The 20,441-nt window shown below is 41.1% G+C and overlaps 2 protein-coding genes and 1 pseudogene across 4 annotated transcripts; all 3 read left to right on the top strand.

Annotated features, from left to right (window-relative positions):
• Positions 1-157: 157 nt before the first annotated feature.
• LOC110983477 (uncharacterized) lies at positions 158-6,806 on the top strand. Of its 2 annotated transcripts, none has more exons than XM_087142775.1 (4): positions 158-303; positions 1,827-1,886; positions 2,496-2,648; positions 4,722-6,806. In XM_087142775.1, exons 3-4 carry the CDS (start codon positions 2,528-2,530, stop codon positions 5,051-5,053), a joined length of 453 nt encoding a protein of 150 aa, XP_086998901.1. In that variant the 5' UTR covers positions 158-303; positions 1,827-1,886; positions 2,496-2,527; the 3' UTR covers positions 5,054-6,806. The 2 variants fall into 2 exon arrangements, with proteins under 2 accessions (XP_086998901.1, XP_022098453.2); XM_022242761.2 differs by having other exon boundaries at positions 161-344.
• A 137-nt stretch (positions 6,807-6,943) lies between these two features.
• On the top strand, positions 6,944-9,990 carry LOC147797563 (uncharacterized; annotated as a pseudogene).
• A 2,677-nt stretch (positions 9,991-12,667) lies between these two features.
• On the top strand, positions 12,668-20,069 carry LOC147797564 (uncharacterized). Of its 2 annotated transcripts, XM_087142450.1 has the most exons (3): positions 12,668-12,780; positions 15,650-15,936; positions 18,671-20,069. In XM_087142450.1, exons 2-3 carry the CDS (start codon positions 15,654-15,656, stop codon positions 18,754-18,756), a joined length of 369 nt encoding a protein of 122 aa, XP_086998576.1. In that variant the 5' UTR covers positions 12,668-12,780; positions 15,650-15,653; the 3' UTR covers positions 18,757-20,069. The 2 variants fall into 2 exon arrangements, with proteins under 2 accessions (XP_086998576.1, XP_086998575.1); XM_087142449.1 differs by lacking the exon at positions 18,671-20,069 and having other exon boundaries at positions 15,650-17,683.
• The last annotated feature ends 372 nt before the right edge of the window (positions 20,070-20,441 follow it).

Genomic DNA, 20,441 nt, shown 5'->3' on the forward strand with positions numbered 1-20,441 from the left:
GATGCCCTCGATTTGTGCACGTTTACATTGGTTGTAACAGGGCTGTAGACACGTTGTTTCACTTCAAATAGTCTGCAGTCATCAAGGTGGATTGCTTATCAGAGTCTATGGTCTGTGCAAACAAAACTCGGGCAAATTCCAATATTTCTGTCAGTGTTTGTCCATTTCACCCTCCGTGTACGCAGTGCAACAGGCGACATTTTGTTTGACACATCAAGTTATTGCTTGCTGGCCCCTTCCTGTTGCAATTATTGTACGTTTTTAATTACATTATTCTGAGATCTCTGGACCTTACGACGCCAGGTGAGAGCTCTGTAAAGTTTGGATTCACGCAAACACAATGGGTAACTTCTTGTTTAATTTTTACATTTTCTTCCAACCTATGGCTATACGGTATACGTGTGTTTTGCACATAAGACCTACCCAGGTGTGGCGAGATCTTCTTCTAATAAATGCAGTACATCTCAAGTTGGAAAATAGTGGTTATGAAAAGGCCTACCACAGACGCTAAGTATTGGGTCGTATGAATAAAAACTAACAAATGCTATGAAGTTCAAGCAAGCAGTAAAAGCATTTACTGAGAGGTAAAAGCATTAAGAATAAGCAATTGCTTGAATTTGTATGAATAAAACGTTTCTTTCACTGTTCAGCATCTCCTAGTTTAATATTAGTAAACGATTTATGCTTGTGGCTGAATGCACATCAAAATGGTTTTGCACAATAGGGCTTGCATTGTCTGCACGTACAGACACACACAGTGCAGCTTGGTGCTGTATCTTGAGACCTCATCAGCATGGCAGATAAACACGATGGCAGTAATTTGGATCGCTGAAACCTTAATGAAGAAAACCCCTTTGCCACTCTCAAATCGGTACAACTGCCTGCATCTGGTTTCTTGAGATTCCATTCTAAAGGCAGACAGCTTTTCCTTTCGAATGACATTCATGAACGCTGCCATTTTGAACATTCGTAAATGCTCCTCGTTTTCAAGCTTACCCTGACCCAGTCTTGAAAAACGTCAAGTAAATACCTCAGTTCTGTAGAACTTACTCATTTTTATTCCTACAAAATGAAGCAACTGCTTTTTGTCAAGCACAAGCTTAAAGAGTGAAAAGTAAATACTTTTACTTTTTAGCAGTTCCTTAAAGTAAAAGCGTTTGCTTCATTATAATTCATACTAACACGAATAAATGCTTCAAAAATTGTAGTAAAAACAAATGCTACTTTTTATTCATACGACCCAATGTGTAAGCCACAGATGTTGGACCATGGACGCACAGCAGTGGCGTATCGAAGTCTTAAGTCGGGGTGGGGCAAAATGGAATTATTCTTAAAACGACTACTCAATCTTTCCAGCATTAAACAAATTCTGTCATTCGGGATAATGCCACTTCCCAATTTCCAGTGCTTCCAAATCCTTTTTAAAATGCCACAGAATCTCCATCGGGGCAACTTGAATGTCCCTCCCCAGGCTTGCTGGACATGACGTCCGATTCAGTAGGAAAATCTGGTCACTACCGTTTTCTTGCACTCCTGTATGCATTACTACTATAGATCCTTTGAAAGGGGGTTACTATCACTTTACTACCACACGGTTGATCAGGGTGAGTAGCATGATAGGATCAACACTCCAAAAACGAAAAGAAGAAAGATGATTACGCCACCCCCCCTTAATCAACGGTGCTTTCGTGCTGTTAATCATGACATGTTTGCGTCTGCGTGGTTTCCTTAATGGTTCACTCTCATTGTTGCATGACCGACTTCTCATAATTCAAATCTAGTGCCCCCTTAGAGGAAAAAATTGTTACTCAATTTTTTTCCTGTAGATTTGCGCTACACATGGCCTCTTTTCTATGGAGTAGTCCTGGCTACGTGTATTCTTGAAGGTAGGTCTAATTGTAATAATTCCTCTTTACTCAAGTAATTTATCTGTAAGTGCATTTCAGGAAAGTAAGCTGGAAACTTAACACTGGTGAATAAACACGAAATCAAGGCCCAGATCTAACAAAATTAAAAGAACAAATTCAGGAAATGAAAAAAATAACACATTAAAGCTGAATAATTAAAAAACAAAATTATCTTACCCTAAAAGACCCAAGGGTGCATTTTCGCTTTTCTTTCATTTTTATTCTCAGGTTCCCAAAATAAAAACGTGAACCTCATTTTCCAGTCGGTATTAAGGTCGACTTGTCAATCGCAACTCTTTCGAGTAAAGTTCATTATTTGACACACCCATAACACAAAAACGCGTCATAGAGGACAAAAAATTGTAATTTGAATGAATTTCATTGCAAGGAATCATACAATGTTTTATTACGTCGTTGGTGGCGCTGTAGAGATTAATAATTAACTGTGCTTATACGCTAGTTAGCCTTTAGAAAGGAGATGTAGGAGTGGCCCGAAGTATATAATTTTTCAATACAGAGCTTTGCATAACGCCAACAAAGTTCTATTTTTTCCCCTCTCTGTTCCTGTTTTCCCATCCCTGTCACCAGTCGGATCACTGCAGTGTTATGAATGCGTTGATATGGAGGACTTGCCAGAGTCAACGGTAGATTGCGATAACCCTGGGAAGGAGCTGCTCTTAGAATGCCTAGAGGGAACTACCCAGTGCCTGACTTTTGAAGGAGTGATGACGAGACCAAACGGTACAAACCAATGTATCTTGATCTTGAAGTGGGACGTTGAGATTAGCACCGTTACATCGTTTGTTTTTTTTACTGTTTTACCTGATTTACAGGCATAAATTTCTGCTTTTTGGCTGTTTTCAAAAGTTCCTACACTAGGGCTATATTGTACTTGCAGCCCCATAGCGATTCCCTTTTATTTATTAACCATCGTACGTAGCGCGCAGAACGCCACTCACCAACAGACAAGACAAAATGAAACAGAAAGGCAGTCAACAGTATGCATGATAAGGACAGAACACGGTCAGTATCAGCTCCAGAAATGCTGCCTATCAAACTCTCTCATTCCAGATTTCGAAAAATGAGCTAAAACAAGGGACGAACACAACGACGACAACAACAATAAACAACATCCACCATAACAACAACAACATCAACCAACAGCAGCAGTGCCTTCAAGTTCAATAGCAACCAACACCTTAACCAAACAATCGGCACCAAACAGCAACTTTGAAACAAATTTCTGATAGTTGTCGCACGCAAAGCTACCGAGAAAGCACAAAGGTATACTTGTACTTCCATAATTAACTGTATAAAAAGGCAGAATATCATGAGCACTAAATCAATATTGAACCACCCAAAAATTCACCTTTGACAGGGAGAGTGGGGATACGACCCACAGGGAAAAAGCGTTTACGGCATCCACTATAGACTTGAATCAAGTCGGACTTACGTTACGTTGCTCTTTTGTAGTCAGCCATCCCTTCACTGTACTCAGTGTACGGTCGCCGCTTGGATAGACCACGGAGGAAGGAATTCCTTCCTGCATGGATAGACGGGAGAGGAAGCCACGTAGAACGCCGTGCGTCATATGCATATTATACTCAGGACGCATAGAGTACGTACTGTACACTTTCTGAGCATAGTTTATGCATAATTATGACGCAAGTCGTTCTGTGTGGCTTCCTTTTCCGTCTACTTTGCGCGCGGCAGCTCACGTAACTTCTTATATTAAAAGTGCCCTCATTTGATAGCCTTTCCGCGATATCCGGCGTCAAAGTCAAAGATTGAACAACATATACAAAGTCCGACTTGACGGAAAAGCCAATCATACCCCAGTCGGTGATATGTATAGTTATTTATAATTGCATATGAACGACACGATCTTACATAATTTCATGGAATTCGACAAATCACAGTATAGTCAGACCTGGAATTTCCACGAAACATATTTCGTAAGACTTGCAGACTCGTTTATTATTATGCAGGTAACGATGTAAACACAAATTCAGCAATTATTGGCTGCTACCGTGTTTGGTAGATTAGCCGATTCCCTGTGTACAAACGGTTGACAGATTCGTCAAGTCGGGATTTCACAACTAACAGTAACAGTAGACAGACACAAGAGGGCGCCAAGCCAAAGCATATCTCAGATATATCACGTAGGATCCCGAATTGATTCACGTTTATATCCAACACGACGGGATTTAACCCATCTCTAAATTGCTGTTCAAATGAGCAGACAGGAGATGCTGTCTCGTCATGACTCCAACAAGCAAATCTTATCAGCATGATAATGCTGTCAGTTTTTTGCGTACTCAATTTGTACCAGTGGCGATAGGAACCCAGGATTTGTCGTTGGGTGGGCGGGGGGGGGGGGCTTGGACTGGAATTTATAAGTTCCAAAAAATAGCTCACGATACTCAAGTACCCCTCCCCCCACCAGGATGGGCCAAAGGGGACTGAGATTTCCGGCTATACAAAAACCCTTCAAGAGGCTCAAGCCCCCCCCCCCCTGTGCCCCATCCCCAGGTGCGCCACTGGTTTGTATACATGCTCAGTTCCAGGTGATGGAATAACCGCTTATTGCTATTGGAAACTCGTGAATAAAATGAACCAAACTGTCGGTCGCACTTCGAGTATACGGAACAGGAAAATTGAAAATAGAACACAACTTGTGTGACCGCATATTCATTAATTCAATCAAGTTGACGTGCACAAAGATTTAGAGAAAAACGGCATTTATCGACAGATTTGGATTTCCTGATTAAATAACCTTCGACATTGGTCGCTCTCTTCCTCTCCGTTTACCAGGAGAGTCGCAGAGAGGTGTGGCGCGATTGTGCGGTCCCCCGCCACAAGCATTCCTCAACGACACAGCACGAGTCCCCGACAACAAGTGCTACTGTGACGAAGACGCGGCTTTCTGGCTGGAGGAACTTGTACCAGTCATAGCGCCTGACGACTTGACGGTAGAGGGCGGCATTTGTTTCTGTGGCGAAAAGGGTTGCAACTACCACAACTCAACAGAGGACGCCTGTCGACGTGATGATGAGGTTGACGACGATGGTAACAACACTGGTCACGAGCGGGCGCTCCTTTGGCTGGTTGTTGTGTGTGTCAGTTTGGCTGGTTACTTGGATTAATCGTCTATAGCCTACTCGTTTTTTTTTTCGTGATGCTTCATGAAGCATGAAGCAGTTTACCAAAGTCTCTGCCACTTTCTCAGCATCTTCGATTTACTTCTTCTTCGCGTAGTTAAAAATTCTGTTGAAAGGTAACAATGCAGTCTCAACTGCATGGGCCTATGTCTTCAAGTCTGTGTTTCATCAAATTCTTCGAAGGGTTGTGCTCGCCAAAACAGTTTCGTAAGTACAGGGTGAAGTAGTCCAGTTTAAAGGTGTGGATTTCTGAAAACACTTGCTGGTCATGGATAACTGCGGAAGTTATCTTTCTTTTCCGTTTTTTACTGATAACTATAACTGATTCTTGTTATTTGAATTTCTCCATTATGTCATGGCTTCTATCACCACTTTATCGGTACAGATATATTGTCACACGCATCAACTTATGAAAAAGTTGGAAGAATTTTGTGCCATTTTCTACATTGGAAAAAAAAACTTAGAATATGAAATAATCAGGGTAAAATGGTACATCAATTAGTTGAGAACGTTGTTTTATTGTAGAAATTTTATGCACGAAATCAAAATACAAAAAGTACTTCTGTGCATTACATACAATCTGATCTTCTATCATTCAATGTCTTATGTATTGCGTATAATTTCGGTAGAAAATCAGCAAACCATCAACTGAACTAGGTAGTTATTAAAGACGCCGAGTATATTGCACTGAACACTTGAAAACGCGTTACATTTGCTATATTTAGGTAATGTAATCGCATAGTTTTGTCTTTTTACAAATAACAATCAAGAAAAATGAGGAAAAGTGATAAAATGCTCACCTTAAAAGCAGATTTAACTGACAAATCCAACCACTCAACATAAATTGGGTTGTAAAGTACCACTTGTTTCAAATTATTGAGACCAATGTTGATGTGGAAGGGTTGGCCGTTTTCGAGCGTGGGGAGTGGAGTTCGTGCCATATATAACACATACAAAACATGCCTGCTAAATAATTCAACTCAGTGAGCAGGACTGTATATTTGACAACAGGAATTTTGGACGGCAAAATTGGAAAAATAATAAATAATATTGATAAATAAAACTCCAGATAATGTGTCATATTTAAAATTTAAACTATCGTGAACTACACGTACAACATTCAAATGAGTTGAAGTTCGTTTGTTGTGTGTGACTTCCAGTGAGTGTTTTGGTTAACTCCAACAGCGACGACACTGCGGTAGTAAAATGAGCGCAATGTATACAATTTTGTTACCAAAGATAATCGACAAAATGAAAGCAAGTTAAAATGGGTAATTACAAAATCGCAAAATTGTATTTCCAGTTTCATCACTTGGAACCTCCCTACATTGAGAAAAATGCCGTTCTCAAAATACAATTTACGAAACGAAATAATCTTTGGCAAATCATCAGACTTTTCAGATTACCAAGATTCTTAGGCCTCAAATTATAGAATTACAATAAAGGGTAAATGTTACTGGAGACTGCTTTGTATAAAATCAGACGCTTTTATTGTCATAGTTTATAACAATTTCACACGGGGAAAAAAGAGAGAGATTCAGAAGGTCACACTCTTCCCTGGTAAAGATGTCAGCACTGAGAATTTTTCTTAGTAAAATCTGTATGTATTATCTCTTACACCACCGTTGTAGTCTTGATTTGTCACAATTTTTGTGCATCTGCTAATGTTTATGGTGATAAACAATTTGCTTGTTTAAAAAATTTGAACTGATTAAATCAGAGAACTCCCAGACCATCACTAGCTAGAGACGAGTCACAGCTTCTTGGAGGAACTAGGGTTTGAATCATAATTTTATTTTTCTCAGAATATTTCCGTTTCGAAAAAAGACTCACAGTTCATGGCAGGAAATCATCGCGTAGCAACAGAGGTAATTAATTTCACTTCTAGCTGCTGTTAAATCCCTCAAGATCTAGCAGCTACCATGCTTTTGATGTATTTTTATTTATTTCTTTGGAAAATTAAACAAACACATGAACAACGTATGCATACATCCAAATTGATAAATTGAATTACAAAGCCAGGGATAGTAAGAAAGGCTGCTAAAAGCACAGCGTAATGTTCGTGTGCATGTGTAACTTTTTCCCTCTGATTTGGAATTTTTTGATAACAGAGTTTAAAAGTGAATTGCTTTCAGGCTTTTCCTGGTCAGTCATTCCAACGATATCGGGTCGCTAACAGCAAAGATCGGTGGACGTCAAAATGGTGCTTTCTTTCTCTTGGAAACCGTTGCCCTCCATTCCGGATCTCATCCCTGCTTGCATCTAGATCGTGGAGGACGAGTGGCCACACTGTAAGGCAGAAATTCTTCCACAACTCGCCAAACAGGAACTCAGCATTGCGCCGTGTTCGTACGGCCTGGTAGAGTAGTCAGACGGCACAAGCAAAGAGGGCAAGCTGGTCGGTCATGTCCAACTCGTCTCTGTCACAAACAGACAGAGGGCGGTGTACGGTGAGAGCAAATGCATCGATAAGGGAAAGAGGGGGACGGGTCTCGGTCTGTTTGCCCAAGTGGAAGCGGAGAAATGGCGCACAAATATGGATTCAGCGAGTATTACGTGGGCGTTCATCAGCACGACAAAGCTTTCCATCAGAGTCGATTTTTCTCTGTATGTGAAAAGCCTTTGCACACTCTAGGAGCAAACGTAATACACACTAATACGCCAGTGGACGATAGTCAAGCGTTTGTAAACGGGCATGGCGACACCCTGTACCCAGGACGGGAGTGGGTTTATGAAGGGGGCGCCATAGCAACAGAGGTAGACTTAACTAAAGGAGACTCGGGTGTGTTGCTTGTTAAACACCTCAAGTATTGACCCCTCTGTGCACGAGACAATAATGCAACTAAGGCATACTTTTCCCACACAGCATGTTCCATCGCCTGTCATAACACGTGCATGTACGTCGGACCTTTTGCTGGTAGTGTGGAGAGTTTTTATGAGTCATTAAATTTTATGACTCAAGTAAAATCGAGTCTTTTTAACCCAGTGACTCGATCTGAGTCGAACCATTAGGTGAAGTTAAGTCCTAGTATTAGGTGAGTCAGGTAATTAGCTGGAATGAATTCGAGTCAAAACTATTTGAACACGATACAATAAACACCAGAGAGAAGGTGATGATTTGATATTTAATGTTACATCTAGGCTACTTCATTTGGTAACACACGTGACACTCTCGATGAAAAAAAAAGTGACAGCCTACACTCACGACGAATATTATAAACCAGCACCATAAGTGAAAGAGGCACCAATGTTATAAAATAACCTAGCATTTTTCGTTGGAATATGAAAAATGAAGAAGTTTAAGTCGAGGTAGAGGGGAGTATTGGCCCCCTGAAATTGTGAAAGTTTTTGTGATAATGATTATGAATGTCATATCAATGTCAAGCATCGTGAGCAAAACTAAAACAGACACTCCTTACCATTACAAACTGTGAAGTTATATGGTTTTGTTACGGTCATTCGAAGTTCAAGGCTACATGCGTGCATGCCAGTACGCGTGCATTGAGCACCTCAGTGGAAAAGTATACATTTTTGGCTAAGCACTCTAGAAAAACTGCGCGCCGCACAAGAACTATTTGTCCGAGTTTTGCACAATTGTGTAAAAAAGACTTCAAAGAGTTGCTCTAAAACTCTTAATAAAGGCTCAACCTCTGAAAGAAATGCATTGCGGCGATGTTGGAAAAAATGTTGAGGGGATTTCAATCCCTGGCTCTCAAAGTTAACAAGCTGTACTTGTAAGTGCTTGATATTTTTACAAGATTTTGTAATTGGCTTTTGTGTCAATAAAGCATGTCTTACCAAAAGCCTGAATATTGTTTTTGGCTCTGGTACATTTCTGTTTGTGTAATTAAATACTGTGGCGAAACAGGGTAGCTGCGCAGACTTGTGTTTAGTCTGGGTCATTAATAATTCAGGCACGTCTAATTCATGCATTAAACATACCGCAGCAACCAATCAGAGGCTCGCATTACCTTACGTCTGGGCGCTGGCTGCGTGGGTTGCCAGGACTTCTCAAGATGGCAGCGTGCTAACGAGAGCTCTGCGGAGTTGTGTTGTGAGTTCCGAGTGTAAATCTGATGTACGACCGCTGGTGGTTGGGGATCTACCTCAAGTGTACCTAGTGCGATCAGTTAGTGTGGTGCTTTTTCTCAGTTGCCGGAGCTGCCGATTATATTAGATCTCTTTGAAGACTGGGGGATTGTTAGACAGTCTCGTTTATTTAAGAAGTGGTAGATTATAGGATTAGGGAACCCGTGTGAACCAGTTAATTGGGGAATTAGCGAAGCTTAGACTGGAAGGATTGTGTGCCGTTGTTCCATGCTTGTTAGCATAGCGACGGTTGGTTGCGGTCCTGGTCTGGGAGCTTGCTTTCCTCGTTGAGGTTTACTGGGTGCAGGTTTCCGTTAGAGTCTGGTGAGGACTATTATAATCGCTTTCTTAATCAACTTACCTGTGCTATTTCGTAATAACTTGAAGTGGGTGAGGGTTATTTAAGTCACCTTAAACCTTGTTGCAGTTTGGGAACTGTGTTGCTTCGTAAGGCAGTATAGATTATTGTTGTATAAGTCTACCCTGCTGTGTTGTATAATTATGAAGATTGCATTTGCTTGTGTGGTCAAGACTTATCAGTTATAAGCCATCAGTAGATTTTTTATTTAGACTTGAGGGCTACCCTGATCACTGTGAGGGTTACCTGGTTATTGTGAGGGTTATCCTGATCGCTGTGAGGTTTACCCTGATCACCGTGAGGGTTATTCTGGTGTAGATTAAGGATAAGGCTGATCAACCACGTTCGTGGTGCAGTTGACCACGTAGGACTACCTCCCCGTGAGGATGATTTTGTATATAGTTAATTGCTGTTGTATATAACGGATAACAGAGCACTGACATTGAATAAACCAATCATATAATTGCCTTGGAAATCACTAGTCACCGTGAGATTTAGTTCAGTCCTGTATCATTTATTGACATTTATTGTAATCTTTATTGGCATTGGGATCAATTACCTAATCACAAAGCGGTGGTAAACCTCCACCAAACGAACAGCCCCCTGAGGCATAGTCCACCGTTCGTTAACTGATATCCCCCCTTGCGTTTGGATAGCCGCTCATTCTTGCGTAAGGTTAAATAAATATATTGGTGTGGTTAGGCCAGGTCGATTCCATCTCTGATCAGCCAGTCTGCTGGTCCGCCACAAAAAAGTGTCAGTTGCCCGCCACAATACCGTTAGATGTACATCCCCCGCGCACATACCATCAATCGGGGTAACTATGGCCCGTTAAAATCCTAATCGTTTCTACTGCCCAAAACAGAAATTACTTTTCATTATTGATCACTCTTTTGGTCATGTGAAGCATTAAGTCTAATCTAGTAATAACAGACACCCATCTACTGTTAAAATTGTGAGCTGGAGTTTAATTAAGTGCTGCCAAAGTTACCTCGTGGTTCAGGGCAACTTTGGCAGGTTGCTGGAGTTTATTGAAAAACCTAAGAAAGGACACTAACGACGTTTTACACGTAAAAATCCTTCAGGTCAAGCCTCTAGCAGTATTTAATTATAACATTGCTGTCATTGAATCATTTTAGAGAATCTTATGTCATTTATAGCGCGTTGCCAATAGAGGGATTTCACATTAGCGCCGTCTGCGCATATCTGCATCGAAACCGGAGCTCTCTGTGTTGAACTTCCTCGCGCGCGCCCGCGGAATCCACACAGTACATGGAGTATCCGGTTCATAAGTGTTTAAACCAAGCCCACTGCACAAGATACACGACCATCGCAGGTACGTTAGTTCGCGGTCGATTGTCCTTATTTTTTCTTTTGATTTTCGTGTGGAGTCATCCTGAAAGACTTTTCCGCAAAAATTTGCAGCTTGAAAAGACTGAATTTAACATACCTTTATGCATTTTGTGTCTTAACTCCTTACTTTCAATCGTCTGATCGTATTAAGAATTGAAGCTAACACATACAGCCTCGCTTTCAAACGAAAAAGTGCGCAGATCGACGCTAAAAGCGTCGTATTGGGATCCCTCTATATATGACGACTACAACAAAGGGGTGTGGCTTGTGCCAAAGTTACCCCACTTTACGATATAGCGAAAAAGCAACAGCCCACACACTCACATCATCGTATTTGCTGAGATTGTATTACTAGTTTGGCATTTCTAACATAGTACAGAGCTCAAATGCTTCAGTATTCAAGCCTTAAATGACAAATGGAATTCTGATGTTATTGGAGAGGAAAAAAACTTCCCTTGCTTCAACTTAGTCTCGAGGTTGAGACCTTTCAGACATCGAGCCATTCTAACGACAGGCATCACACGCTAATGCATTCCAAATATAGGTTGCATAATATCTACTGGTTCAGTGGGAGTAGAACAATTATCAATTCGCCAACCACTACCCTTGAGTATTGTTTGTCGTGGATTAAGGAGATAAAAGCAGATAGAACAGTGTACTGTACTGATATTATTAAGGTGGTTTTTGTATATAGTATATGTACGTTCTTACCAAATGTTTCCTTGAAACCCATGCACATTTAAAGGGACCGTTTGATATAAATACGCTCTGTATGTTATAAATCTTGGTCATTGCAGCTCTCTTTAAATTAAACTTTGCCTTTTTTGGCTATTTGTTCCGTGTTTTAAAGGCCCATTCGGTTTTGTTTATACTTATTTACCTTTTTGTGAGCAAAAGTGTTATAAAATATGCGGCACTGAACCTCAATGTTGCATTGATTTGTGCTCAAAAACGCTAAAATTTTATTTTTATTTTGCGACCAAAGATTTCCACCTTCTTCGGCCATTTGTTGTATATGGCAATAAACGTCTCATGTTGTCATTGACCAATCGTGGCCTTCAAAATTTGAGCGTGAAAACGTATCCTGGATTAACATTCAACTTCAACATCAACAATTTTTTAAAATTAAAGTGCACTTACCCCTGTCTGCGCTCCTATGCCTCTTTTCACGAGCGTACTTTCTACACTTTCTGCCTTTACCGATGTTGCACCACTGCTGTGGGAATTCAAGCTGCGTACAGCAACTTACTGTCCGCTCAGGGATGCCTTCCACCAATTCAAGCCCCAATGAAAACAGTGTAAGATCGGCATTGTTCGGGGATGAATAACATGTTTGCCAATATCCCTGGGGAGGCTCAAACAAAAAATAACTAATTGTTTTCTCCTTAATCTTTCCATTTCTTCTCATGTTTTTGTGGGATATCTAATTTAATTGTTAATTTTTCTTTAAAAAAATCATCCCTCGAAAGGGGATAGTTCTGAAGTCGGCATGTAGTCGTTTTAAGATAGCATTCCTCTACTTTCTTGGGCACTTACGACCATTTACGACCGTTCTGCCTTCAGAAGGAAGCCCATGTGATCCTGGATAATCTCACCAATTTTCCGGCCAGCCAATCTCCTTAAAAAAAAGTGTGGTGCTCTTTTCATGCCAGTGGACTGGGTAGAAATTATCATCTGGTTTAGTGGGCTACACCCCTGAAACAGCTCCGCCATTGAAATAGTGTCCAGTCTCGCCTGCTTTGCGATTTCACGGAGGTCAGGTGACTGTTGCACCTTTCAGTAAGAATACCGCGTGCCCTATTTGTCCACTACCGGTCAACTGACCTTGCTGCGCGACCAGGGACCGGCCGTCTAAACGCAGCTTTCTGGACTGGAATCACCGAAGACAGAAGAGCTAGCACTCATCTGCAAGGTAAGAACCACGTCTTTTTTGTGCCTTTCGAACTTGAATGAAGAGGCTCGTTTTTTTGCTATCAACTTGAGGGATTTTATTCAGAATATGAATCCAGGATTGTTTGGTGGATGGGGAAACGAACGTTTAGCTGTCTTGCTGAAATAAAAATAATGTACTGGATGACTGTACTGTAAAAGCAGATGACCTCACCACAAGGTGTTACTTTAACAGCGCTAGTGTCACTTTGCACACAAGTTCTACAATACACTAGAGGGTGTCAACAGTTGTACCATATTACACCCATTTTTTAATATCAATGAAAAAGCGTTAATTAGTGTAGTCCTCTGATAACACCAGGGGAGTGAAATTTAACACCCAAATTTTGGCAGTGTTGACGCCTCTGGAACACCTTCACTCTTAACACAACCTAGTCAAAATGTTGACTGTTTTTCCTGACAGAAAAAACTGACAGAAAAAAATTTGCCTGGTTGACTAATCTCCATTTGCACCCAGCTGACCCAGAAGAGCTAGTCAAATTTTACTGAATTCTAGTCAAATTCGACTGATCCTTTTTAGAGTGTTCGCAGTAACACTTTATGAACGTGTTATGGTGTTAATTAGCCAAAGGTAAACACGTTGTGAACTTGTGGTGTTTATTTTTCTACAAATACGTGTTAATGTTTTTATGACACACTTAATTGGGTGTTAATAACAAGACACAGAAACACGTCTGTCTGGTTTTAACACTTCTGAACACCGAAACACGCTCATTTCTAAAAGGATGTTTAATTTTAAATGGTTACATGCCTACAATTAACGCAAAGTGGAGTCTAAATTAGTTAACATGTTTCTACTGTGTTTCACTTTTTATTTTTTGGTCCTGTGATTGGTAACTTGTCAAAATTCCCAGGTCTTTTAGTCGGATTGCTTCAAATCAATTAAGTTTGATTGAAGTAGCCACCAATTCAGACCGATAACAAAGTTAGCAGTTTTCCATCAGACTAATCACAATGCATATAATTCTCTGCACTTCCTCCACCTCAAATTTGGGGACTCCTTGATCGTCTGCAAACACCACCTTGAATTATTTACGCTTTGGCGATCCCTTTTATCTCTGCCTTTATGGAAGGAGAATCAACAAACATTAGCACCTGCACATTTTCAATACTCATCAGACTCGCGTACGAAGCGCCAAAACAAAGCCGAAACATGAGCACAATACCGCATTCTGAAGACCTTTTATAGCATTAGGATGAGCATAATGGAGGAAAACTTCAGGAAAACGCGTTTTTGAGATTTTTTTGTATTAAACACTTAATGATAAAACATCGATCAGTGGTGGCAACGGATGCCTAACACCTAGCGGACTGCATGTATAATGGACACCGCGTGGCTGTGTACTGCCTTTGGAATTGTAACAAAACCCAGCGGTCCATTTGGTATGAAGCCTTGGTAAACGGTCATTAACCGAGTGTACGGAGCTTGCCGTCTGGCAAGGCCGCTGCTAAATGGGGGTGGCAAAAGTGAGATACTGGACATGGCCAATATAATCTGCAATATAATCTGCAGTCAATGCACAATTTACAATGCAAAAATAAAGGGCCAACAGTGACCTCAAGCAGACGGTCTGATATGCAAAGTAGCTTAACACGCATGAAACACTTTGTGGCCGTACCGTGCACAAAAATGGGGATGGTTTATTCATCATGATCACAACCTCAGCTGACCTTCGAAATATATTTTTTCCATTGAACAATATTGCTTATCTGCTGCACTCACGCTGCATGCACCCACGTGGATTGTTTAATTAGCCACTACGTACGAAAGTAATGAGAGATTGGACTCTAGCCTGTAAAAGTTAAGGAATTGGAATGGTGATTCTTAGGCTGCGGCAGATCGTGGCATGTAGCACTGTGGTTTTGATGGGACTTGGGGAGTAAAAAGGTCTCTTATTTGGTCCGTGTTACAAACATGGACAGAATTATTTACTGGATTCTCTGGACAGTATCTGAATTTGGCGCTTTTTATGCCCAAAAATATCGGGAGTGCACCATATATTTGTAAAGACTGCAAAGTCCAGGTATGGGGGACAGTAACCATTCCCAATGCTAGACTGGACTGTACATTTTAGCCCTCTTCATATTGGACTTTTTTGCGGGGGATGAGACTGACGACTGCTGTTGAGTGACAAAATTAAATCCGTTCCCGGTAAACTGTCCAAACTGTCAAGTGTTGATCATGGGTTGTTTGTAAACTAAAATTAAGTTTTTATAAAAGATTCGTTGCTTTGTCTTTTTGTCATCCCTTTGTTGCTCAACCATGCCTTTCACGAATCCTTGCCCCTTTATCCAGCCAAGAGCTTGTTCACCTTTCCTTTATCCGTCCATGCTGGGTTGATTTCCTGTATGCTTGTTTGTCTTGTCATTTTGCCTTTGAGAAACGTCAGGCCCTCGGTATCCGTACTTGAAAAAAAATGCGACCGAATTACTTTTTTATTATGCCGCAGAAATGTCCCGCGCGGACGGCAATTGCAATGTCAAACTTACCAGATTTTGATCACGTGAATGGGTCATGGCATACACAATAAGACCTTTGTTGTTTCCTGCGCATGCGTCCATCTGTGCTTCGCATACAGGCAGGACATAGGAAATGCAAAAACGAGCCATCTATACAGCATTCGAAGAATAATCCAAACCATTCCGCGCTTCCCCGAAACCACGTACACCCCCTTCTTGCTGGGAATAACATGGAGTGGGGCGGGAACCGATCAAGTGAGATGGGGTTGTATTGTATCCTCATGGGATCCTTCATGCATTCCGCTGCATACTATATATCAATATTTTGTCCTATTTTTGAAATAAAATGAAATTGATTGATTGATTTTCAGCTACATGCTAGCTCTACAAGGTTTGGTAAACATCCAAATGGCGCTTTCATATTGCTGGAAACCGTTGTGCTCCATACCGGATCTCATCCCTGCTTGCATCAAGATCCTGAAAGACGAGTGGCCGCATTGTAAGGCGGAAATTCTACCGCAACTCGCCAAACAGGAACTCAACGTTGCGCCGTGTTCCTACGGCCTGGTCGAGTACTCAGACGGCACAAGTAAAGAGGGCACGCTGGTCGGTCATGTCCGACTCATCCCTGTCACAAACAGACAGAGGGCGGTGTACGGTGAGAGCATATGCATCGATAAGGAGAAGAGGGGACAGGGACTGGGGCTTTTTGCCACGATGGAGATAGAGAATCTGGCAGCAAAATCTGGATACGCAGAGTATTTCGGGAGTATCCACAAATATCATAAGGCTTTCTACCTCAATCGATTCTTCTCAGTCTACACCAAACCTCTGCACACTTTAGGAGCAAACTTACTGCACAGTAACACGCCAGTGGATGGTGGTCCAACATTTGTCAGCTGGCATGGCAACACGCTTTACCCAGGATGGGAGTGGGTTTATGAAGGGGGCGCCATAGCGACAGAGGCAGATTTAGCTCTGGGAGACTCTGATTTGTTGATTGTCAAATACTTCCAATGAAGCATCCATCCAAATATTCATGATATCCATCTTATCATCTGAAACAATGAGAAAACAAAATGAGAAAACAAATGAGTCACGCCTGCATTCAGATTACTGAGCAAACATCTAAGCCACTGATCCATGTCAATTGAAAAGGTCAGATTTTTTTTGTTCAACTTGGTGAACAGAAACTTTTGTGAAGAACTGCGAACTATTATTCATCGAGCAATATGTAACCTACATGTATTATTCATGATTCTCTGTGCATATCTCTATGCTCCCATAGCCAATGTGTAGTATACAAAAATGCAGTGCTTGCCGATGGCCCCCTTTCAGTAGCGAAAGCTGGTTTCTTTACTATACCGGCTGTCCAGAAAATAAGAAAACCAAGTGTTTTGGTAAGTGGTAACCATCATCAGTTTCATTATGATGTCCTCTTTCGTATGACGCCAAGAAAACCAAATTTCCATCAACTGTCAAAAAACACTATTAACACTGTCAAGATTTTGATAAAGTCAAAGAATCCGCATAAGAACGTTTTGAAAAGCATTCTCCGTTCTTGTTCGAAGAAAACTTCAAATTGGAGGTTTTTTTCAGGTCATTCACATTTCAAAAATGTTTCATTTCGCACGGCGATTATTAATAGAACTCAGCAGAGAGTAAAAAGCGTGGTTTTACCTGTTGATATTAGGGCCAAAGGAGATCGGTTCCTATTAGGAGTTTAGTAAACTCCTCTTGATAGTCCCGACACCAGAAGAGGTAGGAGCCAGTGTAAAAGTGAGGTTCTCAGCAGCGTATTCAGCTTTTGGTAGTGGGGGAGGGGGCAAATTCAAAAGCAAAGCGACCTTGGGCTCATTACACTTGATTTACGTGCAGAAACAAAGCCAAAGTCTTACTCGCCATCCTTGCTTTTATTTGATGGCGTTGTTTCTTGAGGGTTTTGGTGCTGATATTTGATAAATAAATAAATGTACCGAATACTTTCTTTCCTATTCACCTTTGAAGTTTTCTTTGCTGAAAACCAAACCAAAACAAAACACCAGAAACAGACAAAAATCCGTCGGGGAACCCCCCCCCTTGACTACGCCACTGGAGGCACTGTGTATTTACGATCTTCTCTTTTGGAAGAAAATACGTGCGATTCTCCATGGCATTTGAGAGACGCAAACCATCAGCCCCTTTAGCCATCTTTTATTCTCAGGTCTACTTTGGTGTGGAATCGTGTTGCTTTGGAGGATTTTTTCCCAAAGATGATCACCCATATCAGTGGTCCTGAATTCCATTGCCATCTTCAAATCGAGCTCTACATTGGAAAGTTGATTAAAATAGGGCATCTTCAGGATCCAGATGGGTTGCATTCATTTCTTTTTATTTAATTAAAGAGTGGCTGCAATCAGTTTGTTTCAATACAACTTTTCAGAATGTACCTTTGTGTCTCATCTAACTTGCAACTCTTGTATCCAATGAGGATTGAAGTGCGGTTTTTTTTGTTTTTGGGTTTTTTTTTTGTTTGCTTTTGTGCTGATGAGTTTTCCATATTCGTGAGCAAGACTGTGATATCATCCCTGGAAGAAAGTCCAGCATTTTTGTGGATTTTGCTAGACTGAATTTTCTCTTCTTTTGCTCTGCAATGAACTATGTCTTCCCTGGATGACATCACAGCAACAGCGCCCTCATTGTCCAGGAAAACATTGACTTTTCATTTAACCTAACCAAACAGCAATGTAAATGAGTTTTCATACATCAAAGAAGAGTATAAATTTGCAGAGAAAAGGTGTCTTCATAAATTCAACTACACTGTTTACAACTCGAAGAACTCTCTTACAGGTTCTCCTCTGATTGGAAGCCTTCATAGGCCTTGTGTATGACATCACGAGAGGACCTTTTATGAAACAAAACTCTCTGTCCTGTAAAATTTATAACGTAAATTTAGCACTCTCAGTATTCCAGGACAATGGTTACCGAGGGCGCTAACCTTATAGCACAGTTTTTGCAGTGTATTTCTTTTTACCCCTATACTGTTTCAAAACTGCCCCTTTCCCCCTTATATGCCTTTTCAATTACCCCCAATGTATTTTAAAGAATGCCTTTAATTTTCTTCCACTGATTGCCCTTTTTTACCTCTGCGATTTCGTAACAAGTGCAGTTTTCCCAAGAATGCTCTCCCCATTAAATTTTGCTCCTGACGTTTAACAGCACACTTTTTACACAGTGACCTCAAAATGCAAGTTTCCATACTTGACATTATTTGTGTTACCTATTCCTAGAAAGTTTGTAAGATGTGAGGCAAGTTTGTGCGAAAAGTTGAAATAATCATTCATTCAAAAGTAACGCAAACTGTTTTGTTTTGAAGCTGTGAATTAATGATTAAGTCACGACTTTCCTGACAGCTACTGCAGTCCACCTAGTGCCAAACGTACTGGTCCTTCCATTCCTCTGGATTACATCAACCAGACCGGGAGAAAAATTCCGTTGATCTGGCCTGGTAGCTTCTCCTAAGACTTGTTAGACTAATTAGGCGGGACATGAAAGCCTGCAACATCAACACCGCAACATGGGAATCCGTGGCTGCTGATAGACCCAGGTGGAAGCAGCAAGTGGCACATGAGTTGAAAACCAGTGAGGAGTCCTACTCCTCCGAACCGACGCAGACCTACAAACCAAACCATCCACATGCATATTTACATGCCCGCGCTGAGGAAGAACCTTCAAGTCAAGGATTAGCCTCCACAGTCACACCAGGAGATAAAGGGTTGCCTTCGACGGGATAATCCATGGTCGATGACGACTGACAGATGTCAACAATTAATAATGAACGAAAACGCTCCCCAATCGCTCGTAAATATATTTGTACATATTTCCAACCTCCTGGCTGAAGCCACAGGTATTTTCAATTCTTCCCTGCTATACACGACACCTGAACTGTTCAAAGATCATTAAAAAGAGCAGAAATGGGAATTTAAAAAGATTCTGACAGTCTTTATAGAACTTAAGGTAAAACGCAACGTTGGCGGCCCCCCAAGTCCAAAAGCAGACAATGAAGGGTCTATTGCCGACCCCTCCATGACAAATAATGTTGGTAAAGTATGTTGTTAGTTTTAAAATATTCACATTATTTTTTTTCATACATTTTCCCTGGAAAGTGTGTTGGGGTGTGGACGAGACAAGAAATTTACGAACCGTTGAACGTAATAATTCCTGTTGAAGCAAAATTAGAAAGAGGATGTGGTATTTATTTGGTGATATGAGTTTTATGGATCTATCAACAGAATAGTGGGTGTGGTCTAGTGTCATTCTACCGGGTTGAAATTTTCACTGATAAGCGATGAAATCAAGGAAATACTCAAAAGACTGGATACCAAAAATGGACTTAGTAAATTTTTTGAGTTTGCTTTTTCCTGTTTGTCTATGATTTTGCTTCGTGTTTTGTAAGCCCTTAACCCTACAAAAGCCGAGGCGAAATCTCCACCCTCGACATTTCTACCGATGTCTCTTCAGTGCATTTTGTAGGAGTTGAGCTTAATGCGAATACCTTTGACACGAATTTTGTGAAAATCAAACGGTTTGAGCAGATCGAGGGACAAACGCCCACGCAAATAGGCCAGAAATATGTCTGCCGAGCTCATTAATAAAAGTTGTAAACTCAAAATATTCGGTAGGCCTATTAGAGAGTCCTGAGAGCCTTGTAATTGGGGAATTGAAGACATATATAGGCACTGAACCTCTGGCCTGGACTCGGGGCGTCCAATTCTGAGCAATTCGGATGTAATCGGGTCCCAAAGTGACACTTTTCAGCCGTTTTGTAGAGGGATGGATTTTCAAAATGGCTTTCCTTCATGTTAGGGGTGGTCTGCTTTGGGGAGAATTCCTAAAAATTCAACGGCAACCCACTAAATTGAAAGGAAAATAAAAGAGGACATGTCGAGCATCATTTTGCTGTCCAGCTGGAACACCTGTGAGAGTTGTGGGTATTTAAAAAAAATGAAATAAAAGGATTTATCATTGGAGTTTGTTGAGTCGACATGGCGCCGCCCGCAATTTCTGTCTGTGCACAACCTTATGGTGTACTATTTACGACAAACATTTCTCTATCTCCCTGGCCTCCCTCCAGGCGACGCAACTACACGACGCGACGGCACGACAGCTCCCTTGCGTCGTGCC

Source organism: Acanthaster planci, linkage group LG10 (assembly GCF_054643075.1).
Source record: "Acanthaster planci isolate LZ-2023a linkage group LG10, COTS_SCS, whole genome shotgun sequence".
NCBI lineage: Eukaryota > Metazoa > Echinodermata > Asteroidea > Valvatida > Acanthasteridae > Acanthaster > Acanthaster planci.

Excerpts from the sequence above, each read along its gene's own strand:
- LOC110983477 (XM_022242761.2), top strand. Across the intron at positions 1,887-2,495 it reads GGCTACGTGTATTCTTGAAG|TCGGATCACTGCAGTGTTAT; the intron begins GTAGGTCTAATT and ends CCCTGTCACCAG. Across the intron at positions 2,649-4,721 it reads AGTGATGACGAGACCAAACG|GAGAGTCGCAGAGAGGTGTG; the intron begins GTACAAACCAAT and ends TCCGTTTACCAG.
- LOC147797564 (XM_087142449.1), top strand. The coding sequence starts at position 15,654 with ATGCTAGCTCTACAAGGTTTGGTAAACATCCAAATGGCGCTTTCATAT.